Source organism: Canis lupus, chromosome 6 (assembly GCF_011100685.1).
Source record: "Canis lupus familiaris isolate Mischka breed German Shepherd chromosome 6, alternate assembly UU_Cfam_GSD_1.0, whole genome shotgun sequence".
In the NCBI taxonomy this organism is placed as follows: domain Eukaryota; kingdom Metazoa; phylum Chordata; class Mammalia; order Carnivora; family Canidae; genus Canis; species Canis lupus.
The window spans coordinates 43,315,890-43,336,202 of record NC_049227.1 but is presented as its reverse complement, the minus strand read 5'-3'; the positions used below and the strand labels follow the sequence as shown (position 1 = coordinate 43,336,202).

General features: G+C 34.5%; 1 protein-coding gene across 5 annotated transcripts in view; it reads left to right on the top strand.

The window, feature by feature from the left end:
• The window catches only part of GPSM2 (G protein signaling modulator 2), a 51,127-nt gene that overhangs the window by 6,156 nt on the left and 24,658 nt on the right, over nt 1-20,313 (top strand). For 4 of the 5 annotated variants that reach the window (XM_038541116.1, XM_038541112.1, XM_038541113.1 and 1 more), the window contains exons 2-10: nt 4,166-4,469; nt 12,738-12,959; nt 13,337-13,472; nt 13,796-13,938; nt 15,092-15,215; nt 15,323-15,438; nt 17,735-17,890; nt 19,108-19,216; nt 20,086-20,215. In XM_038541116.1, coding sequence (XP_038397044.1) covers nt 4,414-4,469; nt 12,738-12,959; nt 13,337-13,472; nt 13,796-13,938; nt 15,092-15,215; nt 15,323-15,438; nt 17,735-17,890; nt 19,108-19,216; nt 20,086-20,215 — 1,192 coding nt within the window. In that variant the 5' untranslated portion in view covers nt 4,166-4,413. The remainder of the gene's footprint in view (nt 1-4,165; nt 4,470-12,737; nt 12,960-13,336; nt 13,473-13,795; nt 13,939-15,091; nt 15,216-15,322; nt 15,439-17,734; nt 17,891-19,107; nt 19,217-20,085; nt 20,216-20,313) is intronic. The other variant, XM_038541114.1, reaches the window with a different exon arrangement.

Sequence of the window (20,313 nt, the reverse complement as noted above, 5' to 3'; positions counted from 1 at the left end):
CACCCTGGGCCAAAGGCAGGCGCTAAACCACTGCGCCACCCAGGGATCCCTCTCCTCTTGGAATTATCCCTCTTGCAATCCAGTTTGTCGGTCACTGTGTACTACTGCTGTTCCATCTATCTTGAAAATTGGAAATCTTTTAAGTTCTCTGTTAACTGCTTGACCTTTGCCTCTCACATCTAGTGAGTGGGTGTTGTTTTTCATTTTTCTTTAGAAACTCCTAGCTAGAGTTTCTAAAGAAACTCCTTACTTAAGGACCCTGCCATTTTTGAGTCTGATTTCCCTTGCTTCAAGCACTAATTTCCGACATCAGTTATATACTCTGATATCAAAATAATTTTTCTTGCTTTTAGTTGGCTCCTTAACACCTGCCACACTAAAACCAAGCTCCGAACTTTTCTCCCTGTTGGACTTTGTTGTGGCATCCTTCTTTATGACTCCCATTATTACTACAATGTGTATTTGTTGTTATAACCTCTACTCTAATATAAAAGATCTTCATTTAAAATATGTTCTTGATTCTTCCTCCATATTTATCCCTGCTCACATTGATAAAGGGCTATTGTATCTGACTTGAAACACTACAACTGAAAGGGATTTGGGGAATTTGTTGTACCTTAAAGGGAATTATTAAGATAAGAAAAGCTTAAAGAATTTAGATCATCTAATCTATACACAAGAAAAGTAAGTTATATTTATTGTGTGATGAGTGTTGCCAGTTTATGGAGATACTTAAAGAATAAGACCAGAGATTATTGGCACTTAATTTGGATAGTTTGGATAAATTGAAAAGACAAAAGATTTACATGTAACTGTGTATCTACCATCACTTAGTTTGCAAATATTTTACTGCCAGTGGAGTAAAGCAAGGCTAGGATTTATTTACTCTGATTCCATACCTTGGACAGTGCCTAGTCCACCTATTTTGACTTCCTAATCAGGTAATTAAATGTGAGGCAGTTAGTGATATACCACTTTATTTTTCTATATGCTTTTATCAGTTTCTAGCATGTTGAAAAAAATTACTTCTTTCTCCTTATTTCTCTGTGATTAGACCGAAAGATGCTGAGAGTTTTTGTTAGCAGTGAGGTTTTGGGAGCACTGTTTTTTAAAACTTGGAAGGTGTTATTAAGGACATATATTTCCTTGTAAATTACTAGTTATAAGTGTTAATGGAGATTGGAGATTAAATTTGATGACCTCCTTTTTTTTTTTTTTTTTTAATTTGATGACCTCTTAACGTTCTTTCAAACCTATAACTTCCATTTCCTGGTCTTGTTAAATTTTCTTATCCTAGCAAACATAATTTAATATTTATTGCAGATTTTATTAGTGTTACACTGGTAATATATAAACTATATGTTAAATATGAATTGGGTTTGTTAACTCTGTGATGTGGTACATGAATGAACAGTGGTTACTGAATTGTTTAGAGAATTCTTGCAGAATTAATCATTGGATCAAGAATCGCTTGTTAGTTCAGTGAATAATTATAAGAAATGCTACTTTGTTATGGAGATTGTAATGTAAGAGTGACTTTTTGGGATACACTTCTTCTGAGAACTGTAAAACCATATTACAAATTGCCCTTATTGTAATGGTGGATAGTAATATATCTTCTTGCTCGTTTTAATTATTTTTAAAATGTTTCTCTACGCAGTTTTAGGTAAGGTTATTTCACAACTCCAGTGATAGACATTTGTTAATTTTACTCCATATTTACATTTTAATCAGTATGGAGTTAGCATATTTTTTATTGATTGGTAAAATTTAGAATTTCATTATGATCTGGATGAAAAAATATTTCAGTTAAATTGTAACTTAATTTAATTCAAAGTTAAATTGATTTTAATATTTCACCGTCTACCCCATTTTATAAATAACAGCCTAAACCTCGGCATGGGTAGGGGAAGACCTTCGGTTGACAGTTTAGCTGTTGTATAATCTAGATGTACTTTGAAGGTACTGCTATTAATATCTACACTAATTCTCCTTATAGTGTTGTATTTATGAAGGAGACACAATAGAATTCTGAGTAATAGAAAAAGATTTGTTGGATTAATAGCTGCTACCCTATCTTTTCAGCCTTTCTTAAGACACTACTTCCTTTGTTGGACAAGGGAAGAGATAAAGGGATGTTTTCTGTTTTTTATGTGTCAAACTGGTTATTAATATGAAAATCTCATTTGCCCTGGGAAGCTTGTCGATATTCCTGAGGCTGGTCCTTTCCACCTTCCTCCTCCTCACAGGTCCTTTATGTTCTGTTCCTTACTAACCTCTCTCTAACTGTACTTGATTAACAAAGTAGTGGGTGTGTGTGATTTAGAGTCTAGTTTATGTTTTAGCTGAAGTATTTAAAAGGATGGTTATATGGCAAAGGAATTAGGCTTATTGGATGGCAGCAGAAGGGAAAAATGGGAGAAATGGAAAGATTGCTCAAAGCATGGAACAGATTTCTAAAAGGACTATTCAAAATTAGGATTAGCCAGTTTGGGACCCTTCTGGGAATGCTGTAGTAAAATGTTAGACTAACTGACCTGTAGGGTTGTTTATAACACTGAGATTCTAGGACTTAATAATTGTGTGTGTGTGTGTGTGTGTGTGTAAACTGTATCTATTTATTTATATACACACATACATATATTTTACCTTATTTGTTTCTCTCAACTGTTACCTTAGAAGTTATAGTTTATATCTGATGGCCTATAGTTTCTTTGTAATATACCTGGGTATGGGATTCATTTTCATTTTTCCTGTTTAGGACTTAGTGTGTGCTGCTTCAGTCTGCTAATTTAAGTCCATCTTCACTTCTGAAAAATTCTCTTTATCACTGAAGATATTTTTACTTTTCTGTTTTCCTTCAAGTACTGTAATCAGACCTCTGTCAGAGCCTCTCATTTTGTCTTCCTTTTCTCTGAACTGCTCTAGTATTTTTCATCTCTTATCTCTTTGTGAAGGTCTGGATAATTTCTTCAGATATTCTTCTAATTCACACATTCTCTCTTTAGCAGGTTATTAATACCAATGTTCATACCATCACTTTTTTAATAGTAGTAAAAAAATCCAAAAAACTACAATCCAAATGCCCATCAACAGAATAAAAAATACTTGGTATTTAATGGGATATGACACAGTAGTGAAAATATGCAAACTGTAGCTATGTGCAACAAGTGAGATGAATCTCGAAAACATCATGTTAAGCAAAGCCATACAACACTAAATCATATAATTTTTAGGCCGATGGATTGTACCATAATTAGCAATGGAATAATGAACAAAATTCAGTTTAGAGACTACCTTAGAGGGGAAAGGAAGGTGTGATTGATTAGGTTGAGGCACCCAGGAGACTTCAGAGGCAGTGATAATGTTTTTTATCTTACACTGGGTGGTGTTATATAAATGTTTGTTGTGTCATTCTACTATACACATATTTTCTAAATTTCTTTTTTACCTACTCAATATTAATAAAAACATTTTAAAGACCTTAAAAAGTAAGAATAAGGGCAGCCCTGGTAGTTCAGCGGTTTAGCGCCTGCCTTCAGCCCGGGCGTGATCCTGGAGTCCCAGGATCGAGTCCCATGTCGAGCTCCCTGCATGGAGCCTGCTTCTCCCTCTGCCTGTGTCTCTGCCTCTCTCTCTCTCTCTCTCTTTCTCTGTCTGTCATGAATAAATAAAATCTTTAAAAAGAAAAGTAAGAATAGAATATACTGAGAGCAAATGAATACAAAGTATAACCTAATTATCAGCACAGATACCTTTGAAGGAATAAGTTTAAAGTTTGGAATTGGCTTGTTCAAATCATTACTGAATTCTCATTTTACCTCTTATAATAGCAATTTTTAAAAGCTTAAAGAATAATAATTTTCTCTTTAGATACCCTAACACATTCTTCTATATTGGTTTATAATAGAAAACATTACATAAATTATTGTATTTTAAAACGATTTTAAAAATAAGGTACAGGTCCCAAATAAATGTAATGTATTCACATCCTTATTTAGAAGCTTTGTGGTGACAGTTAAGCCCTCTGCTGTTTTTCTTCTGTGATTGATATGACAGCAGTCTGTGGAGTTAGCTGTGAGATTATGTACTACAGCTTGGAATTACTTTAGGTTATTATTTGAAAATAGGACTTCAAGCAAGGCATCTTGTATTCCTTTTGCAGAAATTTTGCTGAAGTGCTGCTGAAAGGGCCAGAGATGCAAGGATTTGGGACACATTTTGAACCTTTAAGCTGTCTGACATTGACCTCCTTTCATTATTAATAAAGAAGAAGCAGGAGCTTAGGATGTATTAACACCAACTCATTAATATACTAACTGGACAATGTTCTGCAACAATTCTACATTGTAAAGAACTGGATTGGCACAAAATAAAATAATTTCAATTTTACTCAACTTATAATATGACTCGATGGAGGAAAATTTGATAAGCATGAGGGAAGACCATTCTTTTCATGTTCGTTACAGGTAAGACTACTGCTTTCTTGGTAGCTTTTAATCCTTATATAAACATGTATGTAGCTCTGATCATTTCAAATTTAAATTTGAATATATTCAAAATAAACTAGCCTTAATATCTCCTGTATACGATATTTTCTTTTTGTTGTGGTGGTTGTAAGTTTTTATATCCTTTCTATAGGAAAATGGTGGTAAAAACTAATTATGTGTTATAGTTTATTAATGTTTTATGGAAAAGTTTATGGATAATTTATATTTTGTAACTGTTGTAATGCAAATATAAAAAATATATTTCTAAATGTTTGGGGTAAAAGACGGACTGTAATATGTCAGATGAATGACCTAATTTTTGTGTTTCAGTTTTTAATGGTGATCTTTTATAAATAAGCTTTTTAAAAAGTGAGTAACATTGAAATGGGTGGATACTTTCTAAACATAAACTAATAGCCAGTTTAATATTTAGTGATAAAATGTTAATGGCCGTTTGTATACATTTAGGAACAAAGCATTGGGGCGCCTGGGTGGCTCATTGATTGAGCATCTGCCTTTGGCTCAGGTCGTGATCCCAGGATCCTAGGATCGATTTTTCCTCTGCCTGTGTCTCTGTCTCTCTCTGTGTGTCTCTCATGAATAAATAAATAAAATCTTTAAAAAAAAAAAAGGAACAAAGCATTGATATCAGCATCATTATCTTTTTCTAATTTTTTAAGATTTTTTATTTATTTATTCATAGAGATGCAGAGAGAGAGAGAGAGGCAGAGACACAGGCAGAAGAAGCAGACTCCATGCAGAGAGCCTGATGTGGGACTCGATCCAGGGTCTCCAGGATCATGCCTTGGGCTGCAGGCAGCGCTAAACCGCTGCGCCACCGGGGCTGCCCTTAGCATCATTATTTAACATTTATTCTAGAAGTTCTGGTCATTGCACTAAACTGTAAAATGAGCATAAACCTAAATATTGGGATGAAAGGCATGTGATTGTTACTAAGGTGATTAGAATACTAATTGATACTAATAGATTCTTTATCAAAACTGTTATAAATTAATATTAAATAAACATCAGAACTTGCAGCAACGAGTAGTATTCAGCATCTCTAATAAGTTGAAGGTGTTGGTTGCCAAATCTTAGATATTTTAACACATGTTTAGGAAGTAGATTTGTTGGAGCACATGATTCATGTTAGGGCAAGGTGCCACCACAGAAGTCTATATAGGTAAGATAAGGGTATTTCTATTAAAAAAAGAAGGGGGCACCTGGGTGGCTCAGTGGTTGAGCGTCTGCCTTTGGCTCAGGTCATGATCCTGGGGTCCTGAGATCAAGTTCTGCATTGGGTTCCCTGCATGGAGCCTGCTTCTCCCTCTGCCTTTCTCTGCCTAGCTCTCTCTGTGTCTCTCATGACTAAATAAATAAATAAAAATCTTTAAAAAAAAAAGTTTTGAATAGAAGAAATGGAAGATATTCAACATAATTAAAATGAGCTTTTAAAGGCCCTCTCTCTACTCTCTTGGGCATAGTTCCAGAAACCTGGAAGTTATCTTATGTGCTTTTCTTCCCCACTTACTCTCTGTATCCAGTGTGAAGCCTTGCCAGTTTTACCTCCTAAATGTTGCTCAGATTGACCTATCCATCTGGATCCTCCCTATCACTGGTATAGTTTAGGCCCCCATCATCTTCCCTGTAGACTCCCTCCATTCTCCATTCTTGTCTTTTAGAATCCATGTTTTTAATTTGCCGCTAGAGGGCTTAGTCTAAAAACACAGAGCCAACTGTGCAAATTCTGCTTTATCGCTATGGTGGCTCATTGTCATCGGTAGGGCAGAGCCAGGCTTATCATATATACAAGATCTTCCATTTTCTAGCCTCTATATATTCCTTTGTCCTTACTTTCTCCAGTCTTCACGTTGTACTTTGAGCTCTGCTTCCCTGTACATGTCTTGCTGTTCAATGTCTCTGTGCTTTTGCTCATGTTGTACCCTAGGACTTGTATTATCTACTCCTGGAAACCATTTCTAAATGTGATTGTTTGACTGTGTGCCCTCCCTGTGCTCACGTAACATCTTTTGCGTATTTCTTCCTTTGCATCAACTATATTAAAATTCATTGTATTTCTTTATATGTTTGTCTCCTTCTTGACTACTCCCTTCCTTGACTATTAATTTCCTTAGGGCAGCCACGATGCCTAGCATGTTGTCTGACTCATAGTACATGTTTGATGGAATGTCCATGTAATTCCATTGGACATAACTATCAGATAAGTCTAGTAACATTTTATCTGTCTTACTAAACATTTTTAAGAGTGATATACTCCTTAATACTGTAAGAGCAGCAGGTAAGGAGGAGTGGATTTTACCTCTGCCTGTAGGAGGGTCTTAGATTTGTCCTTTTAACCTGATAGGTCAAAACTATATAAAACATAGTTTATATATTGGTATAGGACTTCACCAAAAGGAACTTTAAACTCTGTAACTATTTTTAGTAAGAATATGCCAAACTCTGACTACATCAGTGCTCTCAGATCAGCATTCTGAATAATGACTGGATTGTTATATAATTGCAGGTAATATTTTGTATCTTTTATGTTAGGAGTCCTGGCCTAGTATAAATTATTCTTCTCCTCTATTAAACAGGTAGCATGTTATGTGGTATCCATATGGTTCTTTGATTGTGGCAAACAGGTAGCATGTAATGTGGTATCCATATGGTCTTTTCCATATGATGACTGTGGCAAACAGTCATCCCTGGAGGAGTTTCTGTGGCACACTGAGTTTGTAATTTTGAAATGGAATAATCCTTCAGACATTAAGGAAGCTCCTGATGGATACCAGAATGCTATATTTTGTGATCTATTTGTGGAGGTAGAGAGAAATGGAGACTGATAGTAAAGTGAAATTAGTTTCTAAACTTTAAAATGGCATATGATTCATTTTATAATAATTATTAATTTTTTAGGCATAATATTAAATTTTTTTGAAACTGCTCTCTTTTAGAGATACATGCTAAAATATTTACAAGTGAAATATGCTTTCTGAAATGTACTTCAAAAAAATCTGGGGTTGGAGAGTGAGGATGGAAGTAGAGCTAAAATACACTGGTAATAGTATATATTGGTATTGTTGATGTTGAAAAATGGATATATCAGGTTCATTATCAAACTAGTTCCTCTAGTTTTATATTTCTTTTAAAAAGTCTTTGTTCATACTTGTTACTATGAATAATAAACACTTCAGTACTTTCATATTGTAAAAATTAGACTATTGCACATAAGTTGTAAAGGAATACAATTTTGTTGTTGAATTCTTCATTTTGCTAGGTAAATGTAGTTGTTAATATTCTTTCCTGAAGAATAATTTGAGGTAATGCAGAATGGTGGAAATAGCATTGGATTTGGTGACAAAGACAGGATTTCATTTTCTCATCTTTGTAATCATATGATTTTAATAGGTCATTCAACCTATCTGAGCATCATTTTCCTCTTCTATAATAATTCCTATCTCAGAGGGTTATATTGAGTGTTAAATTTGATATAATATGTAGTAAAATCACTTTTAAAACTAAGTTACCAGGGGATGCCTGGGTGGCTCAGCGGTTGAGCGTCTGCCTTAGGTTCAGGGTATGATCCTGGGGTTCTGGGATTGAGTCCCACATCAGGCTCCCTGCATGGAGCCTGCTTCTCCCTCTGCCTATGTCTCTGCCTCTCTCTGTGTCTCTCATGAATAAATAAATGAAATCTTAAAAAAACAAAAAACAAAACAAAGTTACCAATCAAAATTCAAATCTAAATAAAAATAAATTCACACGGCTTTCCCTCTCACAAAGTAAACTAGAATAACTAGATATATGTGGTAAATTAGGTGGATAAAAATTGTTTGTGGGGGATAGGATTGATAATGGGAAAGACCCATGCCAGATTAGAACCCACTGAAAGTAGAGGGAGCTAAGGTCTGTAAAAAGAGATTTGACAGCCACAGAAGACAGCAAAATGGAGAAAATGCAGAGCACTCTTGTTTTGAATCTGGAGTTCTCAGTTCCATTGTTTATTCTTGAATAGTATGTAAACCCTTTGAGGGGAGGATCAAATTTACTACAGATTACTACATAATCTGTAGTAAATCTTTTAAAATGATGTTAGCATTGAGGTTTTAATCCTTTTTTGCTTTCATTGGTATGCAGTGAATACAAGAAACCAAAATTAAGGAGGTAAAGGGAAAAATCTAGTGTGGAAGAAAAGTAAATAATAATAAAATACAAAAATCAAATTGAAATGACATGAGTTTGTGCAAAAGAAAAAGAAATTCTAGCTATAATGGTCTATTAGCAAAAACAGCATTTCAGTTAAGGATAGTAGTACTGTGTTTATTTATAGTTATTAGGAGTGTACTTCTTTGATTATATAACTAGATAGGCCATTAGGGAGAATAAAAGAAACCAGGTGTGTGGGTTATATGTTGATAGAGATATTTTCCCAGTTTATTTTCTACTCTGGTTATGTTCTTTGTTTCCAACCCAGCTGGTAAACAAATGAAGTAATTCTAATCTCTCATAGAGACAAAGAGGCTATGAAATTACTTTCTCTCTTACTATTTAATGATCTTCTAAAAAATTTATAAGCCAACCTGCCTTGACTATTTTGCAATTAGATATATTTGATTGAGGTGTTGGGAGATTTTGTCAGAATATTGACTTATTTTCTAATGAAACTATACCAGAGCCACAGTATTTCTCAGAATTAATCATAAACTAGAGAATTTGGGACTTTGTTTTGGGAATTAGTTACTGAAATATCTTTTCTAAGGTAGTTTCCCTTACAGGCGTTCTTACTTCATGGACTTCAGAGACCGCTCAGTAGCCAGTAGGGTTCCAATTTGCCGTCACTCTTTCTAATGAAAATTATCTAAAATGACTTTTTAAAAATTAGTAGCTGTTATGACACCATTCAATCTGTAGCTAAATTAATATTATATACAGCATTTGGTTTGATATAAGTTTAATTCAGAAAGTCAAATATTTGTGGTGAAGATATTTTTTTGAAGAAAACATTTCTTTGGATTATATGGATATAGCAAACATGTTGTATATTTCCAATTTTTACATGTCTTATATCTTAATAGCCTGTTCTGGCTTATCTCTGACTTCCTCGCCATCCAGCTGCCTGTCCTGAACAGATGGTGCTGCTGTGTGTAACTATTTCTCTCCCTCTCCCTCAGTGAATACTCAATGATTATTATCATTAGTATTCCATTGTACAGTGGCATGCAATTTTCTTTAATACTCTATTGATGGACATTTAAATTGTGTGGGTTATTTTTTTTTTTTTGTTTGCTGCTGTGAACATCCTTTCACATATCTATATGAATTTGTGTACATACAGCTTTAATAACTAGCAGTGAAATTGCTCAGTATATAACTTCCATAATTGAAATCATGCTTAAATTAAAAATTTTTAAATAAAAAAGGTAATATATTTTATATGTAAAAATACCTTTTCCAATTTTTTTCCTATGGTAATTTTGTTTTTTTTTTGTTTGTTTTTTTTTTCCTATGGTAATTTTGAAAGTCCAGTGGTTTTGGTATTCAGACAAATAAAGACAGCTAGTTTCAGTAGCTTATGTAGTAGAAGAACTCTTCAATAAAATCACATATTTACCAAATAGTCTTTTGCTGCCTTGTTTCTCTTCACACACAGAATGTACCAGTAACCTCATGAAACTTTAAACAAAAATAATCTTTTTCTTTATGAAGTCTCTAATTTTAAAAAAATACAGTCCTAAATGGCAGTTTTCACTTGTGAAAGACAAAAATTGGTTTTATTAATTTGAAATGACATAAATATAAATGTAGCAATTTCCTCTTTCTGATTTAACCAATTAATTTTTCCATGTACTTAAGTTGTTCTTTGTATCTAATTGACTTGGTCTACTGTTTAAGCAAGATGTTAGAGGTTTACTTGCATCATTTTGCCTAGATTCATAAAGTGAGGGTAAAATCACTAGTCTGACTGTGAACGGACAGTATCCTTTGGCAGCATTACTTGAATTATAAAAAAAAAAATACCTGCATGTAAAACTTGAAAATTACCTATCAGAAATGACTAAATAAACCTGTTTATTTCGAACTGAATCTACTTTGAACCTTTGCAATTAGCTCTGTTAATCTTAGTCCAGACTTCTCTTTAGGTTTATCAGATTTCTTTTCCACTTTTGCAATTCCATTTTAATTTATGGCTTTAAGGAGCCTTGACATTTTATAAGCCAAAAGAAAGCATCTGAAGAAGAAACATGTTACTTGACCTGCTACCATAAATACAAAAGTATAATCATATTTGAATGAATTTAGGGTGAGTGGTGGTTTAAATCACATTTTCTGTTAAAGCAGTGATTCTCAATTCTGGCATACAATGTTGGAATTACCTGGAGGTATTTAAAAAAAAAAATACTGCGAGCCAGACCTCCTACCCAGAGAGGGTCCCGGCATTGAGAGATTTATTTATTTGTTTGTTTGTTTGTTTATATTTATTTATTTATTATATAGAGAGAGTGGTGGAGGAAGGGCAGAGGGAGAGGGAGAGGAAGTCTCAGGCAGATTCCATGCTGAGCATGGAGCCTGACACGGAGTTTGATCTCACAACCCTGAGATCACCACCTGAGCCGAAACCAACCGAACCCAAGTTGACCACGCCACCCAGGTCCCCCACATTGAGAATTTTAAAAAACACTCCACATAAGCTCTGCTGTTGTATAACCAGGATGAAGAATCACTCTCCAGGGGCGTCTCAGTGGCTCAGTCAGTTAGGCGTCTCCCTTCAGCTCAGGTCCTGATCTCAGAATCCTGGGATCAGACTCCCTGCTCAGTGGGGGGCCTGCTTTTTCCCTTTCCCTTTGCTATTCCTCCTGCTTGTGCTCTCTGGCAGCCACTTTCTCTGTTAAATAAAATCTTAAAAAGAAAAAAAAAGAATCACTGCTCTGTTAGAGATGCTCAAAGCTAATTCTACTAAGGAGTAAATTCATGCTGCTCACAAAATTAAAATGCTTGATGAGCTCAACCAGGGTTTTCTAAAGGGTAATATGGTAATTTAACTTTTTTATTCTAATACTACATATTGTTTTAATGTGCATTAAAAAATAAACATAAGTATTACATCAAACAGTTTCATGATACTGCTTTGGATGAAGCTAGATTTTTCTTTTTTTTTTGTAAGGACATGTGCCAATTTCAAAGAAATTTTACAAATTATAGAAACATTTAAGTGAATGATTAGGTAATACATAGACATTGCAGAAATCATAAAAATGTTGAAGAAACACAGTGGTAAGTTTGGCAAAAGGCCCCCACTAAAGTCTAGTATTAAAACCTGAAGGAAGTATCAGTGGTTTTTCTCCTACCTAGATTTACAGTACCTAATTCTTCTGGTTTTTAAAAATCCAGTGACAGACTTACAGGATTAGACTTTCTGTAAATCTTTTTTTTTTTTTTTTAAGATTTTATTTATTTATTCATGAGAAACAGAGAGAGAGAGGTAGAGACACAGGTAGAGGGAGGCTCCATGCAGGGAGCCCAACGTGAGACTTGATCCCAAGACCCCAAGATCATGCCAAAGGCAGGGGCTAAACCACTGAGCCATCCAGGCTGCCCCAAATTTCTGTAAATCTTGAAATTATTCCTTTCTAACCTGAAGTTTCTTGACACCTAGTTCTCTTATGGAGGTATGCCTTATAGATGAAAATATTTTGCTCCTCCTTTTTTCTGAGGTATAGATGATCGTGTGGTGGTGAGAACAGGAATGTGTGTATGGGTGTATGAGAGAGTAAGAGGTGTGGATGTTTGTAGGAGGGGTTGATGGACAGATGAGTAGATCATTTAGATATGTGGATAGAGAAGGGTATGTATTATAGGACTTCACCTTCCCCAGCTACCCATTTTCTCCCCAGACTCTCAGGAAGTTCGTAAGACTCAGAGTACTTTAGGAAACATACTTTAGGTTCTCTCATTGGTAAACTGGGTTGCTCTGGATGGGCCATTTAAAATGGGCTCCATATAGAGAGATTTAGCTACCCTTTATGAAAGACCTCAGAGGCTCAGATATTTGATTAGGCAAATTAGCCCATACTATAAATAATAGTTTACTGTTTTATCAATAATGTATATCTACTTCAAATATAGAGGCAGCTTTTCTGAGCAAGTAGGCACAGTCAGCATTAAAATTATATTACCTGAAGTTAAAAATACTGTGGTATAGTTATAATGTAATGTTGTAAATGTCTGTCCTATATAATATTATAGAATGGAAGCTTCTTGCCTAGAACTGGCCTTGGAAGGGGAACGTCTGTGTAAATCAGGAGACTGCCGTGCTGGTGTGTCATTCTTTGAAGCTGCAGTTCAAGTTGGAACTGAAGACCTAAAAACACTTAGTGCTATTTACAGCCAGCTGGGCAATGCTTATTTCTATCTGCATGATTATGCCAAAGCATTGGAATACCATCATCATGATTTAACTCTTGCAAGGTAATTAATTTAAGAATTAAAGAATTTTAATTCCTTCTCCCTAAATATCCCTTAAAAATATTTTCATTCAATTAAAAAAACGAACTTAATACATTTTAGTGAGCTCTCATTCATAGCATTGCATTTTAAAACTAATCTTTAGGCTGATCACTGTTTAATTAAATGAATTAATGGTAGTGAAATGACCTTAGAGTTTAATTAAATGAATGAAAATTAATTAAATTTAAATATAGAAATGTCAGTTTTAAATTTTTATTTAAAGTAGCTAATGGGTCCTTCTTTCCTAAAGGATGTCAGTTGTCTTCTGGGAAAAACTGTACTCTGGATGCTTTATTTTTAACACCACTTGCTTTTTTTTTTTTTTTTTTTTTCCCCAGGACTATTGGAGACCAGCTGGGGGAAGCCAAAGCTAGTGGTAATCTGGGAAACACTTTAAAAGTTCTTGGGAATTTTGATGAAGCTGTAGTTTGTTGTCAGCGACATCTAGATATTTCTAGAGAGCTTAATGACAAGGTAATAAGGAACATTGGATGGCAGGCCAAATGTTTTCATTGAACTTGCTTTGTGTTTTAATTCTATTTAATCTGTAGTTTACTAAAAGTTAATACAAAAAATTCATAGAAAAATAAAAGAAAAAAAATAAAAAATTTAAAATACCAGAGAAAAAATAATAACACATTCTTCTTTCATAAGTAATCATTTGGTTCTGTGTGGATGGCCAATGTAAATGTTTCTTTCTCTTAATCATCAAGGATATTATAAATAAATACATGATCAGCATTAGAATGCCTGGCTTCTGATTTCAAAATGTAAATTCTGCTGATATCTTCATCTAGGTGGGAGAAGCAAGAGCACTTTACAATCTTGGAAATGTGTATCATGCCAAAGGGAAAAGTTTTGGTTGCCCTGGTCCTCAGGACATAGGAGAATTTCCAGAAGAAGTGAGAAATGCCCTGCAGGCAGCTGTGGATTATTATGAGTAAGTAGCACTGATACATTCACGTGGCCCACCTAAGCCTTGGATCTATCCTACATTCTTTATCCAATAATACATTTTTAAGTTTCGCAAAGGTTTTAGAATTATGGACTAGGGATGGCCTGGGTGGCTCAGCAGTTGAGAGCCTGCCTTCGGCCCAGGGTGTGATCCTGGAGTCCCAGGATTGAGTCCCACATCAGGCTCCCTGCATGGAGCCTGCTTCTCTCTCTGCCTGTGTCTCTGCCTCTATCTCTGTATCTCTCATGAATAAATAAAATATTTTTAAAAAAAGAAAAGAATTATGGACTAGCAAATAAAAATAAACCATCAAATAGCTGCTAAATGTTATAGTGTTAGGTTAGTAGTAATCTCCCCTGGAAAGCTTTCCTTTAAACTGTTAACTAGTGCCACTTAGTGGCAGAAACAAGAAATATCAATCATTAGCCTAAGTTATGTGAAGTAAATTTAGTCTCTTACCAGGATTTCATAGAACTTCTTACATGTAAGGGTTCCAAGACTGACTCTGTTCTTGACTTTGAACAGAGCCTGCCTTAATTGTTCAGTAAAGTATTCCCAGTTATTTACTATAATCACCCTCCATCATAGATATATCTTTTTATTTTTAAGATTTTATTTATTTATTTAGAGTACTTGTGTGCATGCAGTCGGCAGGAGGGGCAGGGAGAGGGCAAGAGAATCTCAAGCAGACTCCCTGCTGAGTGTGGAGCCAGCCATGGAACTCAATCTCAGGACCCTGAGATCATGACCTGTGCTGAAATCAAAAGTCAGATGCTCAACCAGCTGAGCCCTGCAGCCACCCCTTTCATAGATATATCTTTAAAATGTGGGGATCCCTGGGTGGCCCAGCGGTTTAGCACCTGCCTTTGGCCCAGGGCATGATCCTGGAGTCCCGGGATCAAGTCCCATGTCGGGCTCCCGGCATGGAGCCTGCTTCTCCCTCCTCCTGCATCTCTGCCTCTCTCTCTCTCTATCTACGTCTATCATGAATAAATAAATAAATAAATCTTTTTTAAAAAGTGGCACATTATGGCTATAAGCTTGTTTAATTTTTTTTGATAAAAAGAATTTGATTTGTAAATCAAACCAATACATTTTTTCCTCAAACTTATTTTTTCACAACTTTGTTATCATTTAGGGAAAATCTATCACTAGTGACTGCTTTGGGTGATCGAGCAGCCCAAGGACGTGCCTTTGGAAATCTTGGAAACACACATTACCTCCTTGGCAACTTCAGGGATGCAGTTATAGCTCATGAGCAGGTACAGTGCAAGGCTTTGGATCCAGATCATTTTTTCCATCAGGTTTTGAACAGTGATTATTCTTTAGTTTTATTATAGCTATATCTAATTAGAATTTTCTGTTTCAGCGTCTCCTTATTGCAAAAGAATTTGGAGATAAAGCAGCTGAAAGAAGAGCATATAGCAACCTTGGAAATGCATATATATTTCTTGGTGAATTTGAAACTGCCTCTGAATACTACAAGTTAGTGTAATATTTCTGTAGATAAATGTAAAATGAGTAGTTATGCAAACCTATTAAATAATAGGCTTTGGGTTTAAAACTTGCATTTTGTACATACTAGCAGCAGGATCTTGTGCTTCTAATCCTCAATTTCTTCATCTGTAACAGATCATGCCAATTCCTTGCTTTTGGTATTGTGAGGATTGAATGAAAGACTATATTAACTGTTTACTTTGCATAGGACCTGATATTATTGTACCTTAGATTTAATGGTAGTATTATGATTCCTTTATATTTCTTTTATCTTTAATTGTTTTTAAATGAAATTCTAAACTTTTAAAGTCTTCTTAGCCTGTTCAGCATGTGTGGTGTATATACTTATATGCTTTTTCTCACCCAGTTATGTGTTTTCAGAAAAACCATGAGAAAGCCTAGTAATAAAAATATGCCCTAGTTTTTGCCAGGCATCTCTGAATTCTTTTGCCCACTATCTCACCCCCTTGTTGAACAGTTGGCTCATTCTCCTCTGTCCATCTTTGATCCTCACCATAAGCTGAGGCCCCATTCACTTACCTGAGAAGTTGGCAAACCCAGCTTCTTCTGGACAGTCATTCTGATCTATCAATACACTTGAAACATAGATAATAGCAAGGTATAGACTCTTTGACATTGTCCAGTCTATGCTTCTTAGTTTGGAGTTTTCTCTAATTAGTGGGGATTGAAGGCCCATACAGATGTTAGGCAGAGCCAGTTTAAAACATGGATACAGTGATTGATTTGTATTTTATTGTTAAAGAATCCAGTGTGAGAGAGTTTGGGGTAGTTTGCCATCTACAAACAAAGGTAAAATTGCTTTAGGTCCATCAAAAAAATAGAATGTCATCCCAACCTACTATAAACATTGACCAATGGTTAATATTTGTTGGTTAGTTAGATATGAAATATCTTCCCAAATAAAATATATTACTAAATATAGAGTATATATTTTGATTTTAAATATTAAAATGTCTTATATTTTAAAGCAAAAGACATAGAAATGTCTTAATAAATGAACTACTTGTGTTAAATACTGAAAGTTCTGTAATAAAGCAGATGATGGCTATTTGACTAAAAAATATTAGTGTTAAGTAATAAAACTTCCTCCTCCTGCCCTCTTCATAAGTAGGCTAGAACTGAGGGAGGATTCTGCTTTAGAGCTGTTTTCAGGATCACACAAGAAGACTGTCTTAACATTTTAAATCTATATCCTTCAGGATAGAAAGCAGTAGTTGGGTAAGCCTACATTAGCAATTGAATTTGGTTCCAGAAGGACTTCTGAACATTTACAAATCAACTCAAAGAGTAATGGTGTGCCAGAAAGATACCCCAGGATCTGAAAGCGAACCCAAAAGTCTTCCAAAAATGTTTGAGAGGGGGCAATGTTAGAATAAGTGTGTAACCTCCCAAGGTAACAGCTTTGAAGGTATCACCATTAAATATATAATTTCAGGTTTGTTTGCTTAAAACCATCATATTTTATCATATACTTATTTTCATATAATTATAAATCATATGAAATATTTTCACTATTGAGCAGAGATTATAGAAGTCATTTAAGTATTAACATTTATTAGCATCTACTGTGAACGAGATCTATTCTAAGCATTTCATATATATTAATTCATTTAATCCTCACAAAACCCTGTGGGTATTTTCCCCATTTTATATATGAAGAAACAGAAGTTGAGTGACTTGGCCCATTACAGAGCTAATAGTTGGCAAAGTTGGGATTTGAACCCAGTCGAAACTCTAGGATTCACAATCTTAACTGCTACACTAGCTTCTCATTGACACTTCAATGGGTCTTAGGTAGAATTTGGTTAATGTTTAAATATGGTCTTCAGTATTTTTCATGAATCAATGACTAATGATCTACGCATTAGAATTTTAACTATATATTTTAAATTTTGTCAAAATGCAAAGACAACCATATGATTGCAAAGACAAGTTATGTAGACAAAATTCTCTTTGAGTTATGGCCATTACAACTGGGACAGTTTTTTTTTAATGTTAAAAATACTATATTATATAATCTTTAGAGGCATTTGACCTCATGTCAGTATTCCTTTTCTCTGAAGAATTAATAGGACTCTCCAATTTATTCTTAGAGTCTAGATTTGGTTTTTGTGTTTCTAAGACATCTTTTCATTTTGTCTGGAAGTATAGAGAAGTTATAAAATAGATTTACTTTAAAGGCAGGAGGAAAAGTGTGAGTTTTATGATTATTATAGCCAAAAATAAAAATGATCATTGTGTAAGAATTAACTTCTTTTTTTAGAAAGACACTACTATTGGCTCGACAGCTTAAAGACAGAGCTGTGGAAGCACAGTCTTGTTATAGTCTTGGAAACACGTATACTTTGCTTCAAGACTATGAAAAAGCCATTGATTATCATCTGAAGCACTTAGCAATTGCTCAAGAGCTAAATGATAGGTAAGTTATACAGCTTTTTACTATAATTATAGTAAAATATAGATGCATCATTGAATCTCTAGAATTTTTCCTTTGTTTTTGTTTCCTTTGTTTTCCTTTTAATTCTTTTTTTAAGGAATTTCTTGTTTTAGTCTCCTCCTCTCTATATTACTGTTTTTGAAGGGCTAGCATGTCTTAGAAGATTAGACTGATCCATAGAGCCTTGAACCAAGATCAATAAATAGGTCACAAACTCAGTTGCCTACAAAGGTCGTCTTGACTAGATCAGTGTGGGAATTATGGTAAACTTACAGATAAGGCCCAATGTAAAGGGAACATCTGCTCCTCAGCTCCAGCTCATTCTTGCCAGGCAGGACTGAGGATGTGTTATGTCCAGATACTCCTCTTTTTTAAAGAGAAGCTGGAAGTCCTGAGTTTTATATGAAATCTTCTGATTTTTAAATGTTGATGGCTATTTTTTTTAAAAACTGTATGAAAAAGCAGTGTATCTCTACAGTCATTTAATCCATGATATTTGCTTTAAGAAGACAGATTTTTACTTCAGTATGAAGAAAAACTTCTCTGTAGTTGTTCAAAATGAAGTATACCACTTCAAGAGAGAGTGAGTTCTCTCTCCCCAGTGGTATTCAAATGTGGACTGAATGGTTACCTGGTAGGGCTATCATGAAAAGAAAATGGAGTCGTTTAACTAGAAGACCTATCCCTGAGATTTTATTTTATAATATATGGTATGTTTTAAAAGACTGCTTCCTATTTATTTATTTATTTATTTATTTATTTATTTATTTATTTATTTAAATGTTTCCCATTTTATTTTATTTTATTTTTTTAATATTTTATTTATTTATTCATGATAGTCACACACACACAGAGAGAGAGGCAGAGACACAGGCAGAGGGAGAAGCAGGCTCCATGCAGGGAGCCCAACGCGGGACCCGATCCCGGGTCTCCAGGATTGTGCCCTGGGCCAAAGGCAGGCGGCGCTAAACCGCTGCGCCACCCAGGGATCCCTAAATGTTTCCCATTTTAATATCTAATTCTGAGTTCAGTATTATCTGGGTATTCTAATGTCTCTAGTATGAATATATTTATGTTCTTTATATAAAAGACCAAATAAATCCAGAGCATTATTTATACCTTTAATTACTGCTAGATAGCTTTTATTCTATACACAGCTCTTTCAGATAACTGAATGTTAGCTTTGAATTGTTTTGTAGAATTGGTGAAGGAAGAGCATGTTGGAGCTTAGGAAATGCGTACACTGCTCTAGGGAATCATGATCAAGCAATGCATTTTGCTGAAAAGCACTTGGAAATTTCAAGAGAGGTATGAAACTAAAAACCTTTCTGCTATTATGATTCACCAATTTGCAGAGGAGGAGGAAGTCCTATTATTTTTCTAGATCGCTCCTATATGACCTAGTAATAAATTTAAGTATGTTATTCCCTTGGCATAAGAACTGCACAAAGCATTTTGAGATACAGATCAGAGGTCTGTTTGCACTGGCCTTGATGTAGGAAAACAGGAAGGTAAGGCCAGGCATGAGGAAATGGAAAGGTTGCTAAAATATGCCTCCTGTTTCTACATGGAAAAGTAGATGGTATAGAAAGAAAAACTTGTTTTGTTTTGTTTTGTAAACATGGTTTTTATAATCAAGGATTGGTTCCTATTGCAGTTCTGCCACTTTCTGGCAATTTGAGCTTGGAAACCTTTTCTGAGCTCATTTCTCTCATTTGTAAAATGGGAAGAACAATACCTAACTTGCAGGTATTAGAGATAGTGTCTGTAAGTGCCTAGTGTAATGTTTAGTGCTGGCTTAATACATACTATTACTATGGAATGGAAACAAAATATTCTAAGGAAATTTTAATCCTGTGGTGACAAGTTAATGTATCACAGAATAACCTACATTATTACTAAATGATTGTAGAAATTTAACCAATATTTAGAGAATGAATTAACACAATGTAATTAGTTTTCCTATTGCCATATTTTAGAAATTTCCCTTTTCTTTAAAACAATTACTATTGAAAAAAACCATTTTGTTCAGTCTCTTAATTCTAATATAACTATTTCATTTCTTTATATTTTATTCGAGTTTTAGGCTCACAACATTTTCAGCTAATCTTCATAATTCTTTGTCTTTAATACTACTCTAAATGTTTGTGGTTGAAAAAAAATGTTTGTGGTTGTAGGTTGGGGATAGAAGTGGTGAACTAACAGCACGACTGAATCTCTCAGATCTTCAAATGGTTCTTGGTCTAAGCTACAGCACAAATAATTCAATAATGTCTGAAAATATTGAAATTGATAACAGCTTGCATGGTAAGTAATAGGTCTTCACATCCAATTTCTTTATCCTCAATTACATTTATATTACGTATCACATGTTTATCATATCCAGAGAGAATATTACAGAGGAA